The 17,609-nt window shown below is 38.2% G+C and overlaps 1 protein-coding gene across 1 annotated transcript; it reads right to left on the bottom strand.

Moving 5' to 3' along the window:
* Window positions 1-1,838: 1,838 nt before the first annotated feature.
* Window positions 1,839-16,427, bottom strand: LOC139138265 (uncharacterized). The gene is made up of 4 exons (XM_070706574.1): window positions 16,264-16,427; window positions 8,530-8,619; window positions 3,226-3,492; window positions 1,839-2,743 (listed from the first exon to the last, which is right to left on the bottom strand). Exons 1-4 carry the CDS (start codon window positions 16,352-16,354, stop codon window positions 2,517-2,519), a joined length of 675 nt encoding a protein of 224 aa, XP_070562675.1. The 5' UTR covers window positions 16,355-16,427; the 3' UTR covers window positions 1,839-2,516.
* Between the last annotated feature and the right edge of the window lie 1,182 nt (window positions 16,428-17,609).

Here is a 17,609-nt window from a genome sequence, read left to right as displayed (position 1 = left end):
CCCTCTCCCCAAGATAGGTTTATAAAAAAAGACCCTCCCCCTTGAACTGTTTTCTAAAAAATGACCCTCCCCAATTCCCCCGGCCCACCCCCATGTAATTACTGAAGGCTCCCTAATAAGATAATTCAAAGTAAAGAGCCATAGGTTGGAAGTGACATTTGGTTTTTGTCCTTTCTTCCAACAATGGGTTTTGTAAATTCCAAAAGTCAGAATGGCCATATAAAGAAATTGTGTCCATGTCGACGTTAACCTTTCTAGTCAAAATCAAAGCAGTTTGGCAAATACGGACTGAAGCATGATAAACAACGTCCCATTGTTGATGTCAAATTCAAGAGCACCAGAGAAATTTCCAAAAACCAACCGTGTAGTATTGTGTGTGTTGAACTCGCATTTGTTTCAGCTACTAATTACTATCCATAACCAGTATTATCTGTGCACCACTGACGGCTTCAGTGTTTGAACCTGCCTCTGTGCGGAATGATATATGATATCACAGCCATGGACTCCGAAATTTCAAAATCGTGTGTTCTGTATCGCCTTTAACACTCAAATCGTATCAATGTAAGATCTCGATGATAGGAAATACTGGGGAATCTCATGTTGTTACTGCGACTCGATGGATCGATTCACACGGCACAGCGCTTCCCTCTAGTAACACAAGACAATAGGAAACTATTATGTACTTACCAATCACCTTGTTTTTCCGACCGCATCCTTCAACAATAACACAACAAATCACAGCACAGATGAACCAACACAACTTGCGTGTCTGGCAGAACTCCATAATTTTGTAGTGTCCTCGCGACTGTCTTTCGTGATATTGGAAGAAATTTTAGTCGTAACGCTGTATACACTGGCAAGGAGTTTGGGTTGTCACGTGGTATATCTTATTTGCCATTGTTTAATTGTTGTTAACGGAGATTGTCCGGAGCCCCAAACGACTACGTTGCGATAAAGCAGATTTGTTCATTTGATAGCCAAACAGTTTATCAGGTTCTGATATTGATCTAGAGTCTGATCTACGAGTGTTAGCCAAACCTTCCTTATTTTCATTTACATGTAAAGGCCAGTATAACTATAAGAACATTTAACTTATGCACGTGACATCAGTTGGAATTCACACTCTGGTAACATTTTGCACACGAACCTCTTTCACTGGTCACTACAAGGATAGTACAAAGGGGAATAAGCAGCGGTTAGCAACACATGCTTGGCATAGAAACCAAATTTCTAAACGGCACCACCCCACACAGTAAATGTTGTCGAAACAAGATATATGTATTAAGCAAAATGTATGGTTGCAAATACAATGTGGTTTATTACTTGTCTTCTCCTCGGTGAGTTCTCTCGATCTCTCTACAATACAACTTTTTGTAGGACTCAGCTACATCAGGTAAATTTTCTGAGTTTGTCAGCGGGGAGAGGGTGTCACTGGCGTCGCAGTTGCAATGATGAAATAGTACTCTGAATTTTACCTTTAGTTCTGAGAGAGGAAGCGGGAATATTTCTTGGTCGGTAGGTATAAGAGAGAGAATCGGTGGGATACAAAGTCACTGTGGGTAGAGTAGCATACCCATTTATAAAACCGCCTATGCTTAGAATTCCTCAAATGCGCTCAACTCATGCACTTGGCAAGAACAAAGGATTTCAAAGAGACAGAAACTGTTTAAAAAGTTTCTTGTTCCTTTCCTTAATCATATTGAAATGGCCAGTGATTATTTTGTCAACACGGTCTGTATGTACCCAATGCACGGTCTGTATGTACCCAATGCCGGGTGTTAATCTTTGGCATCATTCAGTCAGGACAAAAACATAGTATTTAAAAGACAATACGCTGGTTTTGCAAGGCTAATCTTTTTATTGCAACAAACCATAGGGAACAGAAGAAGATAATGTACTCTTTTTTTCTACAAGAAATGCTGGAAATGTTATCAAACTAAATTCCAAATTTGTAAAACGTTTAATCTAGCAACTTGTTTGGGTAGTTTTTTCGGGGAACGACTTATGAAACGATATCTACCACGATTAACATATTGACCTTCCACTATCCTATTGTCATTAAGGTCACTTCAATTATTGAGGTGTACAAAAGATAGAGTAATCAAGAAGGCAGAGGCTTGAAATTTGATTTGATGACTAACCAGTCTCTGGGAGACCCAATGAATCAGATCTCGACAAGTCAATCAACCAATTGGCCAACCTTAAAATCACAGTCCCTCCATGTGATCAAAACCAATCAATTGAAAATCAGCCGATCAATAGCTTCCTTTTACACTCTACTTTATCCGTTTGTCCAATCATCTCCTTATCAGTATATTATTTTTGTTTTGCTTATTGTTTTCTTTTTTAAATAAGTAAACTTAAAAGTTTTCAACAGTTATACTTCTTCCATAAGATAAGCCTTTGGATCCGAAGTAAAGTTGGTACTGATTATGTACCTTCTTTGGATCGCAATTCATCGACTCGGAGTTCTGAATCAAATGTGCCTGAGCATTGCCCCGTGCAGATGATATCAACTACGGTGCGACTTTATGGTCTTGCGATTTGATTATACAGTCATCGTTCAGGTATCGAGACAACGTTGTTGTGAAATGTTGGCAGTTATTCTTCAACAGCTTGTATTGTCGGGTAGCGGTGAAGCTCTGCCATTTCCTATTCAGAGCGCGCACTTGTTCCAATGAGCATGCGCTGTAGCCTATTCTAATTGGGTCGTCATCGCAACACGGAGGTTCCCGGTTTTCCTCTGGAACAAAGCAGTAAAAAGATATGGTCATTCGATCTATTTATCATTGAATACATCTCTACGTTTATTCGTTCTTTGCCCTGACATCTAGTGTTACCGATCACTTTGAATCAAGGCTTTGAGTCAGTGAAAGGGGACCAAAGGTATTCGAATTTGTCAATGAGTTCGGAGGACTGGTGTGGGTTTGCCAAATTGTGGCGATAAGGCAGGATGCATGATGGTGTGAAAAATTAATGGATGATGGATAATGGATAAATACATGGTTGTAGATGAAGACCAGAGTGGCGGATGGATGGTAGATGGATGGATGGATGGATGGATGAAAAGTTTGATGGAGATGGTGAAATTAAATATAAACAATGGAAAGTGTGTCGCCCCAGTATCTCAAGTTGTCAGGTGATTGATGGTGCGTTGATAGGGTCATATAAATCGTTATTGGCGATGATGGCATTTGTCATAGAAGTGTTGTAAGTTGCACTCACTGATGAGATTGTCAGCCGAGAAGTCGAAAACGATGCCCTGGTACTCGATGTAAGTATGGCCTGCTCCGTCGGGCCATGCACTACGTCTTACACGGGATCGTCGCTTACGAACCTTACTTGATGCCAATAATATTTTGAATTCTTCGTCAGTTAAATCATCAGCTTCTTCTTCCCTTTGCACGTCGAATACATCCACGCCTTTCAGGTTCACTTCCGACAAAGTCAAGGTTCGCTTGCACAGGCAGTGTCTATACTTCATCGTGATTTCTGATTCAGGACAAACAAACAAAGAATTGATATTATATTAATGATAAAAGTTGATATATTCGATGATATTTAATCTTGAGTGTCAAGCTCATTTATCAAAAACCCAACCCGTTTTCAGTCAAATGATTGTCTTGATGACTTTTCTGATGAAAATATCGGACATTCAAACGTTATGGATGATCATTAGTGCTGTAATGCTACCATGACTAGGAAACAATGAACTTTCACTTTTTGTGTAACTGACGGTCTATTGCTACTATATCGTGTCACATTGAAAATCTGGCGTGATACTTTAAAATGGGATTATTTGTCTAACCAAGAGCTAACCTTTGTTCCAACTAATCGCAATATAGTACTACTATTTTCACGTCTCTACCAATCAAATAGCAGTATTTTTATCATCAGTATACTGGTATGTAATATAATTACTCTTTAATCGGTCCTGGTCTTAGCAATCAGAAGGGAAAACAAATCGCGCTTTCTCATTGAGTGAAAACTATATGGTTTCTCTGACTATATTATCAGCGCCCTCGAATGAGACATGACATTTTCAAGTCGAACTATATACCAAAGCTAAGGGGTCACAATCCCATTTCTCCGGAAGTTTAGCCATCGCGGCATGAAACAATCAAAATTGTATATCAGTTAAGAGAATCAAAATGGTACATTGATTACACATGTTTTGATGGATTGTGCTGGAACCATCACGGAGCTTGATTCAAAAACAACTATAGTAAAATAATCAGTTGAATTGTCGCCAATATATTGATAAATAGACCACACTATAGATAACAAAAAACAACTATAGTATAATCAGTTGAATTGGCGCCAATATATTGATAAATGGACCACACTATAGATAACGTTGATAAATGGGCTGTACTTGATTAGAATACTTGAAAACATGTTTGCTGAGCGAGATTATTAACTTCCTGTCTAATCACGCCTCGAGCCAAAATAGATTATAAGATAGCCCTTTCTTGAATAAGGTCATCTTTGCATAAGAACGACCACCATCATATTGTATTGGTTGATACATCGTTTAGAATACAGCTCATTTTACAACCAAATAGGATAATTTCACTGATTTGTGAGTTAGAAATTCTTCAAGCAAAAAAGTTACTCTGTCTGGTGTTTTTATAACTAAGACAATTTTGTTTGTTTGATTTCTTGTTTTGTTTTACTTTTTTAACACATGATTTCAGTTATGGTTCTCTTCGAACACATGATCTGTCTATAAACGGGACCGGCAAATACATGCTAGCCGATCACTTGACTCTGTTACAGTACACAACTAGTGTTTAAAATATGCTGGACTAGATATCATACTCCAAGTGACTGAACGTTTACATTTTTACATTTTCGCCCCATGTGACAAATGTTTTCACATTCTCACCAACGAAGTGGATTATAAATCTGAAATCAATATTACAGGTTTGTGATTTGGCACAAAAATAAATATGTTTGTGTTATTGCCCATTGTCTCTTAGAGAACTATGCGCCATGCCTTTCTTCCTTCTTAACTGAAATGTGCGCCGCTGCAGATATTCGGACTATAAATTTTTTTACAATTATTTTTTGATCTACCGCTTGTGGGGTCATTTTAAAGCTCTTGAAGTAATAACATTTTTCACCGTCTTAGTTTATCGAAAAAATTATTTTCTCCATAGAGCAAACACAGGGATGGCAGCCATTATGAATTTCACGTATCGGGAAATGTCAGGTAAGTTGTTTCATTAGTACCAAACTTTAATAAGCTGTCTCCTCTTCACGCATATTCGATCCGCAAGTACTTTGCGGTCAGTGAAAACACGATAAAAGTTCTAATCGATAATTGTCGCATGTTGTGACTCGCAGTATCAGTGAAGGGCAAACAATCATGCGTTCGTAATCTTTCACGCCATCAAAGAAATGTAAAATTAGAATTGTATCACACCATCAGAGAACGGAAATTGTTAGAAATCCCCGATAAACGAGTGCCAAGGAACCTTGTTTACATCACCCGACTTAAGCATGTGTTTTAACCTAATTGGCTTTTTTTCCAAGCATAAACTTTATACCGGGCAAATCAGGTTTCAACATCTAATCTCCGAATGTCACCTCATCAAGCTTATTGTCAACAGGCCTCCCGGACGAAACTCGTCGTAAATAATGAGACGACACAAACAACAAATCGGAAACGTCTTATCACGGTGATAAACTCAGAACATTGTTGTTCTGTGAGTACAGTACTCTATTGTGAACGTCAAATTGTGGTGGTTCCCTCAGCTGCAAAGACATTCTGAAACTTTTAGAATTTTTTTCTGATCCACCACACTTGGGGTTCATTTTAAAGCTCTAGGTGTAAGAACACTTTTCATCGTCTTAGTTTTCGAAAATCGAAATTTTATTTTTCTCCATAGAGTTAAAGTAGGGATGGCGGCCATTTTACTGTCAAATATTGGTAAATCTTGGGTAATTTCTTCCCCTATTACCAAAATTTGCACTGTGATCCCTGATTTTTATCCTTGATTTTGAAAGAGAATGGTTGAAATATTCCTTGAGGAAAGTTAGAGCAAAAGTCTTTCACTTTTGAGGCGCATACTACCTTATGTACAAGCAAGAGATCAAAAGGAAGAGAAATCTTCAACATTGAACCGACTGTCACGTGGTGAATGACACTTCTGATCATGTACTGACCGCAGGAACAAACATGCACCGTACCAGATTACAATGCCTAAACTTCATTCATTTAAACGACTTCAAATGAAAAAGCTATCTACAGTCACAACGAGATACATCGATGGTACACCTTTGCTGAATACAAACAGCATAACTTCATAACCAGCGTTAGAATTTATTTTTAAATATTTTTCAACGTCTCTAGGGTTTTCTTTAAAAGCAGTCAATACTTAAAGTTTAGCGCTTATGCGCTCTAATTATCCAACTTGTCAAAAACAGTATCACGTTATGTGGACTTTCGTCATTGTTCAGGAGGAGCACGGAGGTAAGAAGGGGACGGGATGGAGGTACCGTACTATAGTGTGTATACTTGTAGCCTAAATGAGAATTATTTTGACAAGGAACACTTTCCTTGGACATAGCCACACCGTCTACAGCATCTAGGTACGCGCAAGATAGTTTACAACCGTTACGGGGAAATAGGTCGAGTCAAATGACATATGACACGAGATACGCAGATGAAAAATGTCGAAAGTCAATTGGTATGCATATTTGTCATCCTATTGTGAAATAACAAAGGGAACTATTGTCAACAAACACTGTGTTACAAATACACTTATGGCCTGTACAGGGTTTAACAGAGGGGAGTGCTCGTGCGATTCAAAAACCGCGCCAAAGTAAATGGTTGCCTCCTCCGAACTTTTGCATAAATGGCGATCTTCCCCAACATACACGCACGAAAAATCATGACCTCCTTAATAAAAGTAGAAGGCTAATATTCGCTTATTCTGTTTTAAATCACATCGCCATTGAAAAAGTAGTGATGTTCATTTTTAGATGTCTGTATAAAAGGCTGAATTGTGACATGTATTTACATGCCAACATCACTATGTTTTGATTCATCTTATAAATAAGACATTTTTACACTTAAACAATGTTTTCATTAACGAAGGCAAGAGAAGATAGAATTAAACGGTTCGGATATTAGGATTATGCCCCAACACAGTTGATTTTGGCAATTGTGGTGACTGAAAGACATAAGTAAATTGGACAATCTTGATGATACCTTGTCAAAACAAAAACTTAGAAAATGTTTGGTTTTTGAATAGGTAAAAGACATATCCCTAAATGCTTGCACAAACTGTCGAAGCCCTCCCAAAATATTTGCATTAAAAACAGTGACCCTATCCCAAATTGCACCAGCCCTACCGCTGTTAATTCCGTCAAGGCTCTTAAACACGTACTGGGTCGAAATTTAATCCAATGAAAATTCAAATAACCAAGTGCAAACGTACATGTATACACTATATATGCATTTTTTCAGCATTTTTTCTCAACGTGAAATAAACAATAACAGTCCTTGTCCATATGCAAAAGACATACATACATACATATACAATACATACATACATACATACATACATACATACATACATACATACATACATACATACATACATACATACATACATACATACATACATACATACATACATACATACATACATACATACATACATACATACATACATACATACATACATACATACATACATACATACATACATACATACACACACACACGCACGCACGCACGCACGCACGCATACATACATACATACATACATACATACATACATACATACATACATACATACATACATACATACATACATACATACATACATACATACATACATACATACATACATACATACATACATACATACATACATACATACATACATACATACATACATACATACATACATACATACATACATACATACATACATACAGACAGACAGACAGACAGACAGACAGACAGACAGACAGACAGATAGGTCGACGTGTCTCAGTCGTAAATGCACACGAGATGCAGTCTTTATACTTTTCTTGACTAGAAAAAGAGGTGTAAATCATATTTTTTCGATGTTTATTTCTTAGGCACGGAGGACTAATATTTCATAATCAAAAAGTTGTCTTAGTTGTTGTCAAAAGTGACAGACAGAGGCCCCTTAGAGTCAAGTAAACGAAGAACGACATGCCATGCTGTAAGATTTGTCAGCACAAGTAGGCAAAGTTTAGCATATGATATCATGATCATCCTTCTGAACACTTCTGTTGGGAAAAAATAAGATTACACACCTACTGAGTAAGAATTATCTTAGGATACGGCCAAAACATGACTTGTAGTGAGCTATTGCGAATAGCAGGCGTTTTCAATGTCCTATTTTTGTCAACGAAAGGACAAAGTTAGTTTTCTTTGAATTTCATCTTTTGGCAATATCAGACGAATCGGAGCGCGTTCACGGATTTCTTGGACTGAGTGTTTCCTGACAGGTATCACTTCAACAAACATGTATATGTACCTACCGTCCTTGTTGAACGTTACCACAGACGTGTTTTGTTTGAAGATTCCGTCATATTCTCCTTCTGCTGGTGTTATGCCCGCGCTGTTTTGAACTGTAGGTAAAGAAGACGTCACAAGTTTAGACGTTCAATCACTGTAATTAGCATGTACGTGTATATATATATACGAGGTGCATGAAAATTTGTATGGAAAAAGGTAATTGTGAGCAATCATAGCAAACCATCTCTCTCCCTATATCCCCCTCCCTCCCTCCCTCAACTCCCTCTCTCTCTCTCTTCTCTCTCTCTCTCTCTCTCTCTCTCTCTCTCTCTCTCTCTCTCTCTCTCTCTCTCTCTCTCTCTCTCTCTCTCTCTCTCTCTCTCTCTCTCTCTCTCCACTAATTGCCATTGCACAGTAAGCCATTAAACTTAAAATCATCAGTACGGTTCAGTCATCAATATTAGCGCCTCTCGTGACCACAGAAAGCAGAACAAAATGTAAGGAAAAAGCTGTAGACCTAAAACAGCATTAAATATGCAAAATAAACGCGTTCGCTCTATATTTGAGCAACATCAACATTTCCAAAAGTTATGAATCTGGTATATTATTGCTTAAGGTTTTCAGGCCTGACTTTTCTGATAACTTGCAAGAGCTACCCAAGAGGTTTAGGCCTGAAAGGATTAATGTTACATTTACATCAGACAGATAATTCTTTTATTTTCTTCAATACGTTTGTATACGTTTGTTACGCTCCTATTTGCATGGCGAGTTTCTGAGAGGTAGGGCAACCAGAAACAATACAAGACATTGACCAAAATGGTTTCTAACTAAAGTCTGTTTGTTTCAGGAGAGATAGTGTCCCTGTCGATTGTTGACGCAAAATATGATGATGATAGGTGGTCAAATGTCCACCTTAATTGCCAAAACACTTACAAATCTCGACAAGTCAAAAGAGAATTGGTATATTGAAGCTATTGCATCATCCAGAAATAGTTATTTTCATTGTTATTTCATTTCATTGAAGACAGAATTTTTAAAATATGTGACTCGCCTGAGATTGAAGATGAGTACTATTTTATGTGTGTGTAAATATTCAGACATAAATATTTATCTAGATGGTCTTATTCACGACCAACTTTTGAGAAATTTTATTCACTTTGTCTTCTACGTGAACAGTGATTCTATTACTTGACAGTGTTTGTATACAAAGCATTTGAGCTGAGAAAGGAATGTATGTAACTGTGTGTATACTTGTGTTCTTTCTCTACTTATTTCTTCTTTTTTGCATCTGTAGGCTATTTTTGCAACTTAAGCCAGATGACTTTAAGAGCAATAAACGTTTTAGTATTTGTAGTTGATGGAAGAAGAAATAAGTGAGGACGGTGACTGGGCAGATTCTAGTGAGTATATATAATGAAGTGACGGGGCACATTCTAGTGATATATATAATGTAGTGACGGTACATTCTAGTGAGTACTTTATAATGCAGTGACCGGGCATATTGTAGTGAGTATATATAATGTAGTGACTGGGCACATTCTAGTGAGTATATATAATGAAGTGACGGGGCACATTCTAGTGAGTATATATAATGAAGTGACGGGGCACATTCTAGTGAGTATATATAATGTAGTGACTGGGCACATTCTAGTGAGTATATATAATGAAGTGACTGGGCACATTCTAGTGAGTATATATAATGTAGTGACTGGGCACATTCTAGTGAGTATATATAATGTAGTGACTGGGCACATTCTAGTGAGTATATATAATGAAGTGACTGGGCACATTCTAGTGAGTATATATAATGTAGTGACTGGGCACATTCTAGTGAGTATATATAATGTAGTGACTGGGCACATTCTAGTGAGTATATATAATGAAGTGACGGGGCACATTCTAGTGAGTATATATAATGTAGTGACTGGGCACATTCTAGTGAGTATATATAATGAAGTGACGGGGCACATTCTAGTGAGTATATATAATGTAGTGACTGGGCACATTCTAGTGAGTATATATAATGAAGTGACGGGGCACATTCTAGTGAGTATATATAATGTAGTGACTGGGCACATTCTAGTGAGTATATATAATGTAGTGACTGGGCACATTCTAGTGAGTATATATAATGAAGTGACGGGGCACATTCTAGTGAGTATATATAATGTAGTGACTGGGCACATTCTAGTGAGTATATATAATGTAGTGACTGGGCACATTCTAGTGAGTATATATAATGTAGTGACTGGGCACATTCTAGTGAGTATATATAATGAAGTGACGGGGCACATTCTAGTGAGTATATATAATGTAGTGACTGGGCACATTCTAGTGAGTATATATAATGTAGTGACTGGGCACATTCTAGTGAGTATATATAATGCAGTGACTGGGCAATTCTAGTGAGTATATATAATGAAGTGACGGGGCACATTCTAGTGAGTATATATAATGTAGTGACGGGCATATTCTAGTGAGTACATATAATGTAGTGACGGGCACATTCTAGCGAATATATATAATGCAGTGACTGGGCATATTCTAGTGAGTGTATATAATGAAGTGACGGGTACATTCTAGTGAGTATATATTATGCAGTGACTGGGCATATTCTAGTGAGTATATATAATGAAGTGACTCGGCAAATTCTAGTGAGTATATATAATGAAGTGACGGGGCACATTCTAGTGAGTATATATAATGAAGTGACTGGGCAAATTCTAGTGAGTATATATAATGAAGTGACTGGGCACATTCTAGTGAGTATATATAATGCAGTGACTGGGCATATTCTAGTGAGTATACATAATGAAGTGACTCGGCAAATTCTAGTGAGTATATATAGTGAAGTGACGGGGCACATTCTAGTGAGTATATAAAATGAAGTGACGGGGCACATTCTAGTGAGTACTATATAATGTAATGACTGGGCACATTCTAGTGAGTATATATAATGCAGTGACTGGGCACATTCTAGTGAGTATATATAATGTAGTGACAGGGCATATTCTAGTGAGTATATATAATGAAGTGACGGGGCACATTGTAGTGAGTACTATATAATGTAGTGACTGGGAACATTCTAGTGAGTATATATAATGAAGTGACGGGCACATTCTAGTGAGTATATGTAATGAAGTGACGGGGCATATTCTAGTGAGTATATATAATGAAGTGACGGGGCACATTCTAGTGAGTATATATAATGAAGTGACGGGGCACATTGTAGTGAGTACTATATAATGTAGTGACTGGGCACTTTCTAGTGAGTATATATAATGTAGTGACTGGGCATATTCTAGTGAGTATAGATAATGAAGTGACGGGGCACATTCTAGTGAGTATATATAATGTAGTGACTGGGTACATTCTAGTGAGTACTATATAATGTAGTGACTGGGCACATTCTAGTGAGTATATATAATGTAGTGAGTGGGCACATTCTAGTGAGTATATATAATGAGCGACGGGGCACATTCTAGTGAGTATATATAATGTAGTGACTGGGCATATTCTAGTGAGTATATATAATGTAGTGACTGGGCACATTCTAGTGAATATATATAATGCAGTGACTGGGCATATTCTAGTGAGTATATATAATGAAGTGACGGGTACATTCTAGTGCGTATATATATGCAGTGACTGGGCATATTCTAGTGAGTATATATAATGAAGTGACTCGGCAAATTCTAGTGAGTATATATAATGAAGTGACGGGGCACATTCTAGTGAGTATATATAATGAAGTGACGGGGCAAATTCTAGTGAGTATATATAATGAAGTGACTGGGCAAATTCTAGTGAGTATATATAATGCAGTGACTGGGCATATTCTAGTGAGTATACATAATGAAGTGACTCGGCAAATTCTAGTGAGTATATATAGTGAAGTGACGGGGCACATTCAAGTGAGTATATATAATGAAGTGACGGGGCACATTCTAGTGAGTACTATATAATGTAATGACTGGGCACATTCTAGTGAGTATATATAATGCAGTGACTGGGCACATTCTAGTGAGTATATATAATGTAGTGACAGGGCATATTCTAGTGAGTATATATAATGAAGTGACGGGGCACATTGTAGTGAGTACTATATAATGTAGTGACTGGGAACATTCTAGTGAGTATATATAATGAAGTGACGGGCACATTCTAGTGAGTATATGTAATGAAGTGATGGGGCATATTCTAGTGAGTATATATAATGAAGTGACGGGGCACATTCTAGTGAGTATATAATGAAGTGACGGGGCACATTGTAGTGAGTACTATATAATGTAGTGACTGGGCACTTTCTAGTGAGTATATATAATGTAGTGACTGGGCATATTCTAGTGAGTATAGATAATGAAGTGACGGGGCACATTCTAGTGAGTATATATAATGTAGTGACTGGTACATTCCAGTGAGTACTATATAATGTAGTGACTGGGCACATTCTAGTGAGTATATATAATGTAGTGAGTGGGCACATTCTAGTGAGTATATATAATGAGCGACGGGGCACATTCTAGTGAGTATATATAATGTAGTGACTGGGCACATTCTTGTGAGTATATATAATGTAGTGACTGGGCACATTCTAGTGAGTATAGCCTATATAATGAAGTGACGGGGCACATTCTAGTGAGTATATATAATGCAGTGACTGGGCACATTCTAGTGAGTATATATAATGAAGTGACGGGGCACATTCTAGTGAGTATATATAATGAAGTGACGGGGCACATTCTAGTGAGTATATATAATGAAGTGACTGGGCACATTCTAGTGAGTATATATAATGCAGTGACTGGGCACATTCTAGTGAGTATATATAATGTAGTGACAGGGCATATTCTAGTGAGTATATATAATGAAGTGACGGGGCACATTGTAGTGAGTACTATATAATGTAGTGACTGGGAACATTCTAGTGAGTATATATAATGAAGTGACGGGGCACATTTTATTGAGTATTTGTAATGAAGTGACGGGGCATATTCTAGTGAGTATATATAATGAAGTGACGGGGCACATTCTAGTGAGTATATATAATGAAGTGACGGGGCACATTGTAGTGAGTACTATATAATGTAGTGACTGGGCACTTTCTAGTGAGTATATATAATGTAGTGACTGGGCATATTCTAGTGAGTATAGATAATGAAGTGACGGGGCACATTCTAGTGAGTATATATAATGTAGTGACTGGGTACATTCTAGTGAGTACTATATAATGTAGTGACTGGGCACATTCTAGTGAGTATATATAATGTAGTGAGTGGGCACATTCTAGTGAGTATATATAATGAGCGACGGGGCACATTCTAGTGAGTATATATAATGTAGTGACTGGAACATTCTTGTGAGTATATATAATGTAGTGACTGGGCACATTCTAGTGAGTAATATATAATAAAGTGACGGGGCATATTCTAGTGAGTATTATAATGAAGTGACTGGGCACATTCTAGTGAGTATATATAATGTAGTGACTGGGCACATTCTAGTGAGTATATATAATGTAGTGACTGGGCACATTCTAGTGAGTATATATAATGAAGTGACGGGGCACATTCTAGTGAGTATATATAATGTAGTGACTGGGCACATTCTAGTGAGTATATATAATGTAGTGACTGGGCACATTCTAGTGAGTATATATAATGTAGTGACGGGCACATTCTAGTGAGTATATATAATGCAGTGACTGGGCACATTCTAGTGAGTATATATAATGTAGTGACTGGGCACATTCTAGTGAGTATATATAATGTAAGATAAAACAGGGGCAGGAAATCAACCGATTTCGAGAAACTTTAATCAGCAGAGATGATTTCGCATGTGAACCGATTTGATGTATTTCGAGTAAAATAAAAGTTGGAAGGAAGGCGGCTTTCTATTTAAACTTTCTCTTGATATGGTTATTTTCGAAAGGAAACTAAGCTTGCAGAGTTTGACAATATTGGATACTATTTGTAATATGAACAGTATGAAGCACGCTGCTGTATTTGTACGCTATCTGTACCTACCCTCCCTTGTGGAAAATGTTTTCGTCTACCGCCAATTAACACTTCTAGTCCGCTCCCCACTTAGAAACCCTAACTACCATATACTCTACGTTACAAAAACTTCGGTTTCCCTCTTTTTGCCCCCGTTTGTTTTCCGTCTGCACACCCTAAAAAACTACTATTTCCTTTGATGTTGCCAGGTAAGATAAAACAAAATGAACACCCCCGTCTTCTGATACTATAAAATGTCCTGCCTGTTCCCAAGCTCGTCATACCGTGCGATAAAACACCGGCCTGTCCGTCGATAAATATCATTCAGCTAATTTGTCGCGAAGTGGTAAGCTAGCCTGGCTACCAAACTCACAAATCAATCGAAACACAATTCCTATATAAAGTACCCTTAACGATGACGATTTCACTCAATAAAAAAACATTTTTTATTCAGTAGTTTTCTATTGAAAGCACCAACTCGGACTGGTTGGAAATTTAACTCCAATGTAAATATTATGAAGACAATCCATAGATAAAACTGCACAGTTGCCGATTAAAGGTTCCGAGGCCTTGACTCCATGACCAGCCGATACAACAGCAACTGGCTGGGCAAAAGAAAAAATTACAAAAACTGTTTACTTTATTCCCATTTATCAGGGAGCTAGAGAGGTATTATGTCTTGAGTCAAAAGTGCCCATTAAGGCTTCCGAAGGTGTCCATTACAAGCCATGTCTGTCAAAGAATTTGGAAAATTTGTGAAATAATGTGTTCGCAGGCAATCTCTTGGCAAGCTGACAATTATTTTCCTATCAACGAACGAGGGCATTTCATTCTTTCGATCAGCGCGCAGCTGGGACAGAAGTGGGACGACGTGCAGGGAGTATGATGTGGTTGTTGATGCGAGGCAGAAACAGTACTGTGAGGCAGTGTAGCATCTGTAGGTGAGAGAGGGCAGTGTGACTTTTTAATAGCAGAGACGTTGCAGGGAGGTTTCCTTCTACCGAGATAGAAGTTATAAAGGATTATGTCTAGTCTGTTTTGTGCACGGCGAATCGGCAGTGCTACAACAATTGCTTTATAAGCAGGCCAGTGACAGAGGTTGAGGATGGGCACCATAACACGAAGTGAAGTCACCACAAATACACTTGTGTAAAGGTCAGAGTGCAAGCACACAATATAAATGTTGTGTTTTTGTAAAACCCTGAACTGACAAACTGTGTGAATATGTACTCAAATTGACAGTAGAAGTCTAAGCCTGATAATTAGGACTCGCGCAAAGTTTGCACAACAAGATGAAGAATTCACATAAACATCTTCCACGACCCTATTAGCAACCAGGCCCTGTTTTTAACTATAATGTTGCGTGCACATCCTGCGACAGTTGCACAAAATATCGCCATGCAAGCAGATGACCAAAAATAGTGTACTTGTCCGGTAGACATCCACATTCTTACAGGGTCCGGGATCCTGTTGACTGTCTTTCGTTAACTTACAGTTTACGAAATATAAGTGACAATAATTACCTTGCCTTTGGGATTTGTAACGTGGTTTCCGCGAATTTCTATTTGTGATAGTTTGTCGCTGTGGACAGTATTTTCTGGGCGACGTTGTGATGGTGCAGATTTGTTTTTACTCGTTAAAAGACAATTTACATCTCTTATCAAGAAGAGTTTTACCAATCTGACACCATTAGTTTTACAGTCATGTCGAAGAACTTCTCATAAGTCACACAAAGAAGAGAAACTCGCCTTATACCCTTACCCAAGACGTTGCGTGCACATCCTGCCACAGTTGCACAACGAATAGCCACACAGATGACCAAAACCAATACGCGTGCCTGGTTGACATCCATACTAGTCCGTTGTCCTGTGGTTTATGTTGTCCTGTCTGCTGTGATGTCACTTTACAAATGTCAGCCACGGCTGCAGTCTTCACTGTGCGCTTGCGCATTGTCACGTGTTCCTGCAAACATTTTATCGTGGAAGTCACGGACAAACATTGGAAGATTCGCAACGGGTATTGTTTAAGGCGTGAAGCGGTTACGTAACCCATCCATGTTCGCCTCGCCTCAGGTTGCTCTCGCCTCTCTTTTCCGAAGAGTGCCGACCATGCATCCTTCGGTAATTTTCGGACTTTCTTTGATTGTTAAGCGAAAGTATGTTCGGCAAAGTTTGTGTTGTTGTTGTCGTGTGGTGCTGAGCGGCATTGACGTGCTGGCGAAAACGGGAGTGTTTTGAGCTTCAGGAAAGTGAGTTTTACCGTTTTAAAAAGTCCTCTCAAATTTTTATGAATATTATAATGAGTGTGTTTGAACCAAATTTGAAGGTCTTTTATCGATACTGCCTGGTTTTACTCAATGGTTTATGGTCAGTCATACCGTCTTTTACACGTGCGTCAAGGAAGGACATGTTTATGAAACTGCTGGCGTGTTATGTTTTGATTGGCGTGAAGCAGTGTTTCTGGCCTGAGAGCTCACAAAGTAAATATGGTTGCTACGCGACTGGCAGTACGATGCCATCTCGTCGTATTTTTCGCATAATCTCGTGTAATTATCAACCACAAACAAAGCCTCCAAAAAGTTTAACACCTTTGAAGCTCATTTTAATATGAAAAGCCAATAGTCTACCGAGACGACCATGGAACAAAAGGCATGCAGCGTTTCCAGTCTGTCTGTACTATTTGTCTGTGTTGTAGTGCAGTCAGCGAAGAGGAATAGCATGCGCTGTCATGGTCACGCTGATATGCTATTTTTTATAATGAATGACAACGCGTAATCTCGGGGTTTACATCTCTGTAGAACGAGTGTTAAGGGGCCTAGAAACTAGAAGCGCAATTCCTTAGTTAAGGGTGAGGGGGTAAGACCCCAATTCATTATGCGCATGTCAAATCACAATAACGATTCTTCTGTAACAAAAATCAAAAAGTAAATAAAATAAGTAAAACAGTCAGACATTGAAAGCAGAGCAATTGTGATATTTTAATTGAAACACGTGAAATCGCTAACAGTGAAGACTTCGAGTAATGACCCGTCTGTTGCGCAAATATGAAACGCGTTTTTTTCACACTTTTGATATATTTGTACCAGAAAAACTCATGACAGATCAACA

Source organism: Ptychodera flava, chromosome 8 (assembly GCF_041260155.1).
Source record: "Ptychodera flava strain L36383 chromosome 8, AS_Pfla_20210202, whole genome shotgun sequence".
NCBI lineage: Eukaryota > Metazoa > Hemichordata > Enteropneusta > Ptychoderidae > Ptychodera > Ptychodera flava.
This window is presented reverse-complemented; position numbering and strand designations above follow the sequence as displayed.

What these genes read in the sequence shown, in the direction of transcription:
- LOC139138265 (XM_070706574.1), bottom strand. Translation starts at nt 16,354, where the DNA reads ATGGATGTCAACCAGGCACGCGTATTGGTTTTGGTCATCTGTGTGGCT. An exon ending in ATGTGCACGCAACGTCTTGG is followed by an intron (nt 8,620 to 16,263) that starts GTAAGGGTATAA and finishes CTTTACCTACAG; the next exon opens with TTCAAAACAGCGCGGGCATA. An exon ending in CTCGGCTGACAATCTCATCA is followed by an intron (nt 2,744 to 3,225) that starts GTGAGTGCAACT and finishes GCTTTGTTCCAG; the next exon opens with AGGAAAACCGGGAACCTCCG.